General features: G+C 35.9%; 1 protein-coding gene across 7 annotated transcripts in view; it reads right to left on the reverse strand.

Annotated features, from left to right (window-relative positions):
- Nucleotides 1-9,700, reverse strand: part of LOC123540360 (uncharacterized protein C8orf34 homolog) — a 44,892-nt gene extending 35,192 nt beyond the window's left edge. For all 7 annotated transcript variants that reach the window (XR_008367953.1, XR_008367954.1, XM_053527382.1 and 4 more), the window contains exons 1-5: nt 9,553-9,700; nt 4,491-4,586; nt 3,954-3,999; nt 2,670-2,732; nt 2,252-2,341 (exon numbers count right to left, since the gene is read on the reverse strand). Coding sequence is in view for 5 of the 7 variants with exons in the window: in XM_053527382.1 (XP_053383357.1) it covers nt 2,252-2,341; nt 2,670-2,732; nt 3,954-3,999; nt 4,491-4,586; nt 9,553-9,612 (355 nt within the window). In the remaining 2 variants the exon portion in view is untranslated. The remainder of the gene's footprint in view (nt 1-2,251; nt 2,342-2,669; nt 2,733-3,953; nt 4,000-4,490; nt 4,587-9,552) is intronic.
- Between the last annotated feature and the right edge of the window lie 3,174 nt (nt 9,701-12,874).

Consider the following 12,874-nt stretch of genomic DNA (forward strand, 5'->3'; position numbering starts at 1 on the left):
GTGCAATTCTTTACTGTAGTTTCAGAGGAGATGCTATGTGAAGAAAAGTGTGGATGGATGGACAGGAGTGTCCACTATAACTAACCCAAGCACATGGTGCTCAGGCAAGCTAAAAATGTCTAAGCACATGGTGCTCAGGCAAGCTAAAAATGTCTAAACACATGGTGCTCAGGCAAGCTAAAAATGTCTAAGTACAAAAAGAGGCATCAGCTCATGAAAATGATATTTAGTATCAAGAATCCTTTGTCATTCACTTGGGACTATCATGGGGAAAGAATGATTGCCATTTTATTCAGCTAATATTTGTATTTACTGAAATACCTATTTGCTAACAGCTTACAGCTGCTAACAAATCTCTGTTGATAAAAATGTACAATAAGAGCTGTCACTAATGGTGACAAAAGCCCCCGCAGCACCTTGACCTTTGACCTGGTGACCCCAAAGTCAGTAGGGGTGGTGTACACAATAAGTATTATCAGCATGTGAAGTTTGAAGGTCCTGGGTGCAGTGGTTCGCATGTAAAGTGCCTTCATGCAAAAAGTTAACGTTGGCCCCTGTGACCTTGACCTTTGACCTGGTGACCCCAAAGTCAGTAGGGTTGGTGTACTCATACAGTACTATCAGCATGTAAAGTTGGAAGGTCCTGTGTGAAGTGGTTTGCGAGTAAAGTGCCTTCATGCAAAAAGTTAATGTTGGCTCCTGTGACCTTGACCTTTGACCTGGTGACCCCAAAGTCAGGAGGAGTGGTGCACTCAATAAGTACTATCAGCATGTGAAGTTTGAAGGTCCTGGGTGCAGTGGTTCACAAGTGAAGTGCCTTCATGCAAAAAGATAACGTTGGCCCCTGTGACCTTGACCTTTGACCTGGTGACCCCCAAATTCAGTAGGGGTGGTGTACTAAATAAGTACTATCAGCATGTGAAGTTTGAAGGTCCTGGGTGAAGTGGTTCGTGAGTAAAGTGCCTTCATGCAAAAAGTTAACGTTGGGCCCTGTGACCTTGACCTTTTACCTGGTGACTCCAAAGTCAGTAGGGGTGGTGTACTTCTTTACTGTAGTTTCAGAGGAGATGCTATGTGAAGAAAAGTGTGGATGGACGGTCAGGAGTGTTCACTATAACTAACCCAAGCACATGGTGCTCAGGCAAGCTAAAAATGTCTAAGCACATGGTGCTCAGGCAAGCTAAAAATGTCTAAGCACATGGTGCTCAGGCAAGCTAAAAATGTCTAAGTACAAAAAGAGGCATCAGCTCATGAAAATGATATTTAGTATCAAGAATCCTTTGTCATTCACTTGGGACTATCATGGGGAAAGAATGATTGCCATTTTATTCAGCTAATATTTGTATTTACTGAAATACCTATTTGCTAACAGCTTACAGCTGCTAACAAATCTCTGTTGATAAAAATGTACAATAAGAGCTGTCACTAATGGTGACAAAAGCCCCCGCAGCACCTTGACCTTTGACCTGGTGACCCCAAAGTCAGTAGGGGTGGTGTACTCAATAAGTACTATCAGCATGTGAAGTTTGAAGGTACTGGGTGCAGTGGTTCGCGAGTAAAGTGCCTTCATGCAAAAAGTTAACGATGGCCCCTGTGACCTTGACCTTTGACCTGGTGACCCCAAAGTCAGTAGGGGTGGTGTACTCAATAAGTACTATCAGCATGTGAAGTTTGAAGGTCCTGGGTGCAGTGGTTCGCGAGTAAAGTGCCTTCATGCAAAAAGTTAACGTTGTGACGAACGAACTAACTAACTAACTAACGAACGGACGGACCGTTGAAAACTAATAGCCTCCCTTCGGGGCATAAAAAGAGGATAAAAAGTACAAACAAGGACATATTTTTATCATGATAGCGGGAGTTCCAGCCCCTATGCCATTCACTATATAAAGTATAATCAGTATAGGTGTATTAATTTTAAATCAGCTGTAGAGAGGCAAGTGCTTGCTGGGAACAGTTAACAATATACCTACATACTGCTGATGGTGTATCTATAGCAACAGTTCACAAGAATTCTGTCACAGCAAGCTAAATATCATTCTAATATACAAGTTATAAAGAAGTATGGCAATTCTGTCAAAAGAAATGATATAGAATATTAGAATGAGCCTGGTTTGGGGCATTGTTTTGATGTCTGAATTTGTTGACAAGAGTTTCGTTTACAATTGTGTCTTGGACCACTTATTCAAAATTCATCTATACAGTAAGTAACTAGTACATCCCCATAAGTAACTAATCTAAAATTGGATTATACCTTGTCTTGAATCAGATCGCTCCTCATCTTTTGACCTGACCTTCTTTCTGTGTTTTAACCATGGTTTGTCGTAAGATCGGTCTACCAAATCTGAAAATGTTGCAAACATTATTTGTTACACTGGAACTAAAGTTTGTCATTTTAGCCAAAATGGTAAGGAGACATGAAAATAAGATTTCAAAAGTCAAAATTAGGGCCTTTTTCCCCCATACATAATACTTTATTTCTTGAATAATGCAACCCTTATGACTTTCATTGTATTTTTCAGTAGTATAAACCAAATTTTGGTGTATGTGTCACATTCATAAAACCATTTGTTAACTAAATTCTGCAGCTCCAAATGAGGGTTATAACAAGGCATCTACAGTTTAAAATGTTAAATGAAAGTTATGGTAAGATACTGAATAGTATTTCTTACCTGGTCCACTTGCAACAGCCCATGCTTGTGTGGCTCCTTTCTCAGGACTTTTGCTTCTTCTGGCTGTAGTCAGATTGAAGATTAACATTATATATATCACGTCAATTACAATTTATAAATTAATACAGAATTTTGTTTTGGTTTTGATTTAAAGTCAAGCTGACAAATATATGCCTAAACGGACACTATTTTGGACATAAACTGGCTCCCAGGTCGAACTACCAACTTTCTAAAAGCATCTGGATAGCTTCATCACATCATATAATTCTACAAGATAAGCAGGATTTCAAACCCAGAGCAGAGACGGAAAAGTGAACTCAGCAACCTCCAATCAAATATTGTTTGTATTAACAGTATTAATAGCATATATTGATTATAACAATTTCTTATTACACATTTTCTTCATAATGAAATTAAATCTCATTTCTTTTCTAACAAGTACATACATTTTGCTTAAGTGGCCATTGGTCATATAAATACAATAATATACATATACAAAATGTACATGGTTCAAATCCAGAACTCAAATGGCAAAAAAATGTTTCAAATTTAGAGTTGTAAGCAGATGGGTGAGAGTGGTTTTCTACGGAAACAAAGATATTTAGACAAAACATGAAAAGTAAGATATGTTAGTGTGAGAAATGTATCAGTAATCACTTACAGGACGGCAGTTGTGATGGCTTGGGGCTGGGAGTGGGGGAAGGGCATAGGTTAAGTTTAGGGTGGCTATCAGGGATAGTAAAGAAACAATTTGAGCCGTGCCATGGGAAAACCAACATAGTGGCTTTGAACAGTGAACAGCATGGATCCTGACCAGACTGCGCAGATGAGCAGGCTGGTCTGAATCCATGCTGGTCGCAAAGCCACTATGTTGGTTTTCTCATGGCACGGCTCAATTGTGGCACTGTGAAGCTTGCAATATACAACCTCTGACCCAGTAACCATGACATTTGGGAAACCTGATCCTAAACTTCTAGAAGTCTGGCCCTTACCAATACCAACCCTTGTGTGAAGTATGATGAGAATAGAGGCAATAGTTTAATAGAAACATGTAGTGCAATTCAAAAGCTTGCCACTAAATGCCATAAAGCAATGTTAAAGGAGAAGCTGACATAAGCACTTTTACCCCATCCCTCCTTATTCTCTGAATACACAGATGCAGATGATTTGAGAATTCTAACATGATGCCAGGACAAGGCTTGTGGGTATGAAATCGCACAAGAAAGCTGAAAATGCTCATTTCATAAACACATAAAGAGAACATCAATACAAAAAACACTATACCTAATCTTTCAGGAGAACTTTTCCTCACTGGGCTTGTCTTTAGATCCTGCAGAATTAAAAGATGAAATATGAAAATTATGCAAGGCTCCTTATTACTGATTCATATTTATCAGTACATGTAATGACATTGAAAAAAAAAATCATTTCTCAGAATATCTTTCTGTCACAAAATAATTCATTTGAATGCCACACAGCGACAGACAATTAAATTCACCCTTGAACAAGATTAAAACATAAATATATTCAAGACATTTGAGCCGTGCCATGAGAAATCCAAAATAGTGCGTTTGCGACCAGCATGGAGCCTATTTCAATTAGAGAAACTGTTAGCGAACAGCATGGATCCTGACCAGACTGTGCGGATGCGCAGGCTGGTCTGGATCCATGCTGGTCGCAAAGCCACTATGTTGGTTTTCGCATGGCACGGCTCATTTTATGATTTACATATCTGCCACAACCTAAATTTTGAAAATTCAAAACAAACTGTTCTTTATAATGTAATAAATCACGTATGTAATTAACAATTTTATACAATACCTTTGGAACTGGAATGGCAGCTTTCTTGTAGAGACATTTGATGAGATAAACAATCGGATCCTCAGGCTGCTCATGTAGCACTCTGTTCATCAAGTCCTTAAACAATACATTTGTATTAAAATCATGTGGAATGTGCACAATTGATTTTTAGCATAAATATGTTTATGTTATCAAAATTAATTATTGGTATCCCATCAATTGGACCAAATTCTATCAGCATACACCAAAAAACACAATGTTTTTGTAAGAAATACCATAAATTCTGTCGATGTTTTCAAACCACTGCAAATCTGCTGTTTTTCTCGTTGATCGCCATTTTTGAAATGGACAATAACCAAGGTATTCCATAAACCACCTAACTAATTTTTGGTTTCCTAAGTTTCTCCATATGCAAGTTCAATACTACCGTAAACAGGATTTATAATAGGGCTGGGACGATTTCAGAATTTTGAAACCGGTTAATCATTTGTTTGAAATCGAATCCAACCGGTTAATTGGCCGCCATATTGAAAATGCTGTTTTCTTTCCTGACGACCTTATCAAGGTACTTCCAGCAGCTGACTTCATTAGAAACTTACCGACTTTATCGTTTACAAGCTGTGTGACAATTAATAAGTCATATTTTGGTGTATTTTTTTAAAGATATCACGACATGCAAACGTGAGACAACTGATTACGGTATGTTCAGTTGATGTGTTTTAGCGGAAATATACTGTGGATGTACATGTATGTGCTGGTCAAAGAAATGTATAAAGATAAGTACGAATCGTGATGTTTGTTGTTTGGGAGCGATTACCGGTTTTGCAAAATTGAAACCGGTTTCTGCTTGTAATCGAATCGGATCCGATTAACCGAGTAATTGTCCCAGTCCTAATTTATAACAGTAAATAAATCAAAATGGCGACCATAGCGATGCAGAATAAGGAAGTAGTTAAAATCGTTATATGTAGGTTTAATATTGAATTTTTTTCGATAAAACATTTAAATAATATTACACAGTTTTTTTTTCCACTTTTGGAGGAAAGGGGTCAGTGCCCTTAGCCGGGGAAAATTTTTGACACAAACCAGCTGAAAAGGGAATTTTTGTGGCATGTTTTATTCCACATAGAATCTTGGATTGTGTGGTTATTTTAGCCACAGGTTGAGAATATACAATCATATGGCCACTCCAACATCAAATATTTAAGGAGTATTTGTTTCCTCCAAAATAATCATTTTTGGCAAAATTGAACTATTTTGCATCTGCAAAAAATGACAAAAAGTGCAGACCCTGATAAACTATCACAGAAATGATATTCTAGTCAATACAGTCATGTATATTTAAAATTCAAGAAATTATCTATTAATGACAATGTGACAGAAACAAGTTTAAAAAAATGAAAGTCTCAGAGTTTTTAGACAAAAGAAAATTCATGTTCTCGATTTCTCTTGGTTTGCGAGGAAGTCACGCCAAAAACTATTATGCACTGCACAGATGGGGAAGTACCTTTGAGATAGAAGGCTCTGCTTTAACAGAATGTCAATTTTCTTAGACCCTTTAGCTGTTGTTTCGTCTATCTTTTTCAGATAATATTTTGCGGTGTGCGACATTTTGAAGCCATCGGCGAGACGCTGGACTATGAAAACAAAATGAATGCGGAAAGTGCCCACGTGTATTGAATAAAACCTGTTGAAAATTTTGAATAATAGACTTTAATCTTCAAAAATATGATGTGACAAGTGCGAGGAGATATCTACCCTGACACCAGTTTCAAAACATCCTATTATTTGGACTAAACTAAAATGGTCACTGTCAGTTATTTAGTTACAGTATCCAAAACTAGGTGTCCTGTTACAGGGCATCTAATTCAGGATTTTAACATGTCCAAAACATTGCGGAATGACACTAATTTCGCTTGGGTACTGATTACATTTTACTCGGACTTTATCATAGACTCCCTGTGTAAAATCTCAAACTTTTAACTGAAATAAAGGTATTAAATCGATATAATTTTCAATGAAACTTCAAAGTTTTATTGTTTGTAGAATCATCTGATGTATGTGCAGTGAAAAATTTTAATTTTTTTTTGTTTTTTTTTTTTTGTTTTGGGTTTAACGCCGTTTTTCAACAGTATTTCAGTCATGTATCGGCGGGCAATTAACCTAACCAGTGTTCCTGGATTCTGTACCAGTACAAACCTGTTCTCCGCAAGTAACTGCCAACTTCCCCACATGAATCAGAGGTGGAGGACTAATGATTTCAGACACAATGTCGTTTATCAAATAGTCACGGAGAACATACGCCCCGCCCGAGGATCGAACTCACAACCCCGCGATCCGTAGACCAACGCTCTACCTACTGAGCTAAGCGGGCGGGCTAAAAATTTTAATTTGATTTCTAAAATTATGTGATATTTATTTCCAAAGTCACTATATGTTCATTGTAAATATACTTCGTTATACCCAAGTGGAAACTGGCAGGTACTCGAAAATGCAGCTCTCTGATTGGTCATTTAGAACCCTTAAGGACAGATTACACCAAACCGGAAGTGATTACTCAGTGTTACATGTGAAGTAGTCCAAAATGTAGTTCCATGCTATGGATGAAATCTGTTATAATGAGTGACATGAGGAGGGGACAGTTATATTTTTGGCTTACTTTTACTGCTTATTGTATTGAGAAAAGATCTAGACCATTTTCATTGTGAATTTCCTGGAATAACTTTTATTCTTTGCGAAAAATGTCTACCTACGCATAACTGTGAAACGGCTGTTTTCATGGGGACATTTTCAGAGGGTGATGTTTCTCTGAACCGATTATTTTTCCTATATACAACATAACATGTCAATATTTTTCTATGTTTGATAAGAAGACCTGTCATGCTAAATGACTATATTATGGTTATCATATCATTGAAATGCTCTAAAGTGCTGAAAATGAGGTCTGAATATGTTATTGTTAATATGAAATAAATAAGGAATTGAATTGGTAGAAAGTAACCTATAAGTTGAGCAGGGGTAAAAATTGAAACTTGTTTAGATGTGGCTTTAAATAGGCTAGTTTGGTCAGATTATGATAGAAAATGACAATTTCAGTGCAATTTAGCAGAGAAAAAGTAGAAAAACTAAAACTAATTCAATTTCACTGTTTTGGGTGTATTTGTTTCCAAAAATGCATATTTTCTGACTAAATATTGCTAAATTTTAGGTGTCAGGGGTGAGTTTGGGTACATTTTACAGTAACAGTGTGTGATTTGAGTGCAGTTGATGGTAAAACTTGATGAAATATGGCAAAAAAAAGCCCAAGCAAGGAAAAATGGTCATAAATGATGTCGCGACAGCTATTTTTAAGGAAATTTGGCGCGCTAGCATACATTACTGAAAAAGCCATAAAACCTTGAAAATTGATTGTATCAAACTGAAACTGATATTTTTTCAGCCCATGCATTTAGGTTACTGGTACCATTTAAGTGAAAATAACACTTTTTGAGTATGGAAAATTTTCCTTTAAAGACGGATTACACCAAACTGGAAGTGATCTACTCAGTGTTACATGTGAAGTAGTCCAAAATATAGTTCCATGCTATGGATGAAATCTGGTATAATGAGTGACATGAGGAGGTGACAGTTATATTTTCGGCTTAGTTTTACTGCTAATTGTATTGTGAAAAGATCTACACCATTTTCATTGTGAATTTCCTGGAATAACTTTTATTCTTTGCGAAAAATGTCTACCTACGCATAACTGCGAAACGTCTGTTTTCATGGGGACATTTTCAGAGGGTGATGTTTCTCAGAACAGATTATTTTTCCTATATACAACATAACATGTCAATATTTTTTCTATTTTTGATAAGAAGACATGTCATGCTAAATGACTATATATGGTTATCATATCACTGAAATGCTCTAAAGTGCTGAAAATCAGGTCTGAATATTTTATTGTTAATATGAAATAAATAAGGAATTGAATTGGTAGAATGTAACCTATAACAGGCTGGTAACATTGCCCGATCGGGCTTTCGACATAAAAAGTAATATTTCTTGAAAACTAATGAAGTTATTTTTTTCAAACTTGGTCCATTTATTAAGCATAACAAATTATACAAATTAGAATAAAAATAACTTGGTTGCCTTCAGTTTTGGTAGAATTATTTCCCTTTTTCAGATTTTTATGACGCATAATCTTTGAAGTCCAAAAAAATATGTTCTAATGCTCAGTTTAAAACAAAAAAAGGGTTCAATGGCTTTCAAATGCTCTAAATTATTGCGCTAGTACATGAATGTTTACATTTTACTCTGCTTTCACTTACAACATCATAGAGAAATGTTAGTTTTAAAAAAAATGCTCATACATCTGCAATAGAAACGAAGTATTAACCCTAAATATATAGAATAAAGGTATTGGTGCACAAGTTTGGAGCAATAGAAAGCCATTGAACCTTTTCTGTTTTAAACATTGCATTAAAACATAACTATTTTGGACTTCAAAAATTATGCATCATAAAAATCTGAAAAAGGGAAGTAATTCTAATAAAACTGAAGGCAACAAAGTTACTTCTATCTTGATAGCATCATATGTAATGCTTAATAAATGGACCAAGTTTGAAAGAAATATCTTTATTATTTTTCAAGAAATATCACTTTTTATGTCTTAAGCCCGATCGGGCAATGTTACCAGCCTGTATAATGTACTGTGAAGGGCTGGGCAAACGAACCACTGTGGCCATAGTCGACCTAACCCTAACCTTTAGTCAGTATATTAGAGTCATAATTTTAGTGGTGCAAAGCCTGGACTATGGCCGACAAAACTATAGAAAGTAGTGTTTCCCACTGTGATGTCATGATAAAGTTATGAAATATAAATAGAGGAAAATATGATGAATTTTATAAAATAAGAACAAAAAATAGCCAATACACTCATTAGTGTGTACTTAATTTTTAGTAAATTTACAGTGATATACATATAATATTCAAAGTCATTATATCCGAACTTCACTCAAATTGCAGGCCTCAACATGTAGTTTTGCAAATTAACATAAATAAGACAGGAAAAGGAAAACTCGCAAGAATTTGCAAATACCTCAAAAAGCGGTGTTAGTTTGTGTTTGTCCATGTATTGTTGTACACGCAACTTCGTCATTTTCAGCAAAATTACATGTTAAAACAAACAAAATTTAGCAAGAATTTTGTTTACTAAATAGCGGTGTCCGTGGTATATCAAAGTTGTGAGAATCCTCTCTTACATATTCTAGACACGAAACCACAATTATCATTCCCCACGCGTGGTAGCCAATGTATTTGGTGCATGTGTTGACATACTATATATCTTGCAGACTTAAAATAAATCTTATCTTATTTCATTTTATCTTATCTTATCTTATCTTATCTTATCTAATTTTATCTTGGAATTCCTGCTAATTGATGGATTAGGGCCTGCGGTTTAACCTATGTTAAGCTTTTTCACTTGTATTTGTAGGATAAAAATTCAAAAAAGAGATAAATTATATTGTCGAGTCAAAAGAGAAAAAGGAAATTTAAACTATATAACACTGAAAAACAAACTGTCAGTATTAAAATCTGAAATACAGAAAAAACATAAGAGAGTCTTACTGGCATTATTTAGAAAATGTTATCTTTACCAGTGATTTAAACAAAGAAAAAATAAGAAGTTTTATTCTTTTGTAAAACATAAGAAAAGTGGAATAGCACCATTGAATTCTGATGGAATAACACATACTTGTCCGACAAGGAAAGCAACTATTTTAAGCGAACGATTTGAGTCTGTTTTTTCATTATCTAAACACTCAAGTCTGAAATTTTTGTATGAATTATCAATTTTTGAATCTGGAAAAATGCAACCCTTACAAGATGTCATGCCTTATATCACCATTGAAAATGAAGGGGTACTAAAAATGCTTAAAGACCTAAATCCTCACAAGGCCTCAGGCGCAGATAAAATATCACCAAGACTCTTAAAAGAAACAAACCTACAAATTGCCCCTTATCTGACTAAAATTTTCATGTCTTCACTTGGTACTGGCAGTTTACCACAAGACTGGAGGACGGCTATCGTTGCCCCTGTATACAAAACGGCCCACGTAGCAAAGCCAGCAATTGCAGGCCTATCTCTCTTACTTGCATTGCATCCAAACTGATGGAACATTATTTTAGTATCAAATATTATTAATCATCTAGATAATAAAAATTTACTTAACCCCTTACAACACGGCTTCCCGTGTCTTTGAAACATGGTGGGGGTAAGAGTAAGGTTAGGTGCGCACCATAAACCGGTTTAAGCTCCCCAGTGGTGTTTTTGCCACTGACCGTTCCAAGGCGGTGCCCCACTGTGTTCCTTCATTTGTTCGTTTTGTCCTCGTGTGTTTGCTTTGTGTGTGTGTATGTGTGTGTTTGTTTGTAGTGTGCACGTCTGCGTGCTGTGGGTTTCGTTTTGGGGAGGCTGCGTTTTTGGAACATGGCATTCCCTGTTTGATATTTTCTTTGTTTTTTTCCCCGCTCTAAGCACAGTTGCGAATCTCAGTTAATTGCTTTTAGTCAAGAAATCTTTGATAACACTGAAGCTGCTAAACAGACAGATCTCATTGTAATGGATTTTAGTAAAGCGTTGAATAAAGTCGATCACAATCTTTTGGTATATAAGCTATTTAAATTAGGCATTGACAGAAAAACAGTCATGTGGATTAAATCTTTTCTTCAAAAACGAACATAAACTGTGGTTGTAGAAGGCCACCAATCAGATGTTCTTCCTGTAATATCAGGGGTACCCCAAGGGTCTGTCCTTCGGCCTTGCCTTTTCCTAACTTATATCAATGACATGCCAGTCTCACTTAAAAGCAGTGTAAGACTATTTGCTGATGATATAGTAGTTTACCGAACTGTTAATACCAAGCATGATTGTGAGACTCTCCAACAGGACCTCCATAAATTAGAACTGTGGGAAAAGACCTGGTCCATGGAGTTTAATCCTGATAAGTGCGAAGTAATTAGGATATCAAAAAAATAAGAGAAAAACCATCACCTTTCCCTATAAGTTACATAACCAAGAATTAAAAACTACTAAAAGTACTAAGTACTTAGGTGTAACCATCAGTGAGGACTTTAGCTAGAAATCACACTTACAAAATATATCAAACAAGGCAACCAATACCCTAAAATACATAAAAAGAAATGTTCAAACAAAAAATATAAAAATTAAAGAAACTGCATATAAAACATATGTTCGTCCCTAATTGGAATATTGCTCAACTGTTTGGCATCCATGGCAAAAAAATCTAACATATGAAATTGAAAGAGTGCAGAGAGCTGCAGCCTGATATGTCCTCAACAACTATGACTTTAGATCAAGTGTCACTGAAATGTCATCTGTACTTAAATGGCAAATTTTAGAAACAAGGAGAAATTTCACATTCCTAATTACCCGGTATGTTGTATAAAATCCATCACTCCATTGTCTGTGTAGATCACCAGTACCTAATAGAATCTAGGAACCTTAACTTTCATATTCCCTTCTCTCGCACACAGTATCACATGAATTCATTCTTTCCTAGAACCATTAGACTTTGGAACATCCTACCACATCATGTAAAATCCAGTGCTACTCTTAACGAGTTCAGGAGCGGCCTGGAAGTACTGATGTTCTAACCTGAAATGAATGTTTTTATCATCTTTTAACCTTAAACTTGTAATATAGTAGTACTGATTTTAATATTGCACACTAATTTTCAATAGCGGCTCAATCAACAAAGTGTCCCCCAGACAGCCGCCTCCCAGTCATAGTCAGTTATTGACTGTTGGGAGTATCATGTAGATGTAGATGTAGATAGCTATAAATACTTACCCGACGTTAAATAAATTATCTCGTTCTTCTTTTACAATAATGACAAACATTCAATATTTCATTTGATATATTGTGGCCATGCTTGGGGGTTAGAAAAAGTAAAAGACTGTCAGGTTTCCTAGACTACTCAGTCCACCTAGGTTTTCCTGACAGTTGTGAAGAAAATGGTACAAAACCCTAACACCTTAAATCCCTTCACTGCAAAATATATACTGTGCAGGACGGACGATGTTAGAAAGGTTAAAAACAGGATAAAAGTGATAAGATAGTAATGAAATTATGGTGTAAACATGAATGTAGCAAGTGCTGACTTGAATCCAAAGATCGTACTACATGAGACATATAGTAACGTGTTCCACTGAACAATTGTTCTAGAGAAAAATGATTTTTTGTAATAATTGGCTGTAGTAAATGGTATCTGAAACACAAGATGATTGTAGCGTCTGGACTATCTTTTGTAAGGTGCAACATTGCTTAAGATCAACAACTACATGATAATAAACCATTTTGTGAAATAAAGTTAGCCTACTACATTGTCTTCTAAAGT

Source organism: Mercenaria mercenaria, chromosome 16 (assembly GCF_021730395.1).
Source record: "Mercenaria mercenaria strain notata chromosome 16, MADL_Memer_1, whole genome shotgun sequence".
Taxonomy (NCBI): domain Eukaryota; kingdom Metazoa; phylum Mollusca; class Bivalvia; order Venerida; family Veneridae; genus Mercenaria; species Mercenaria mercenaria.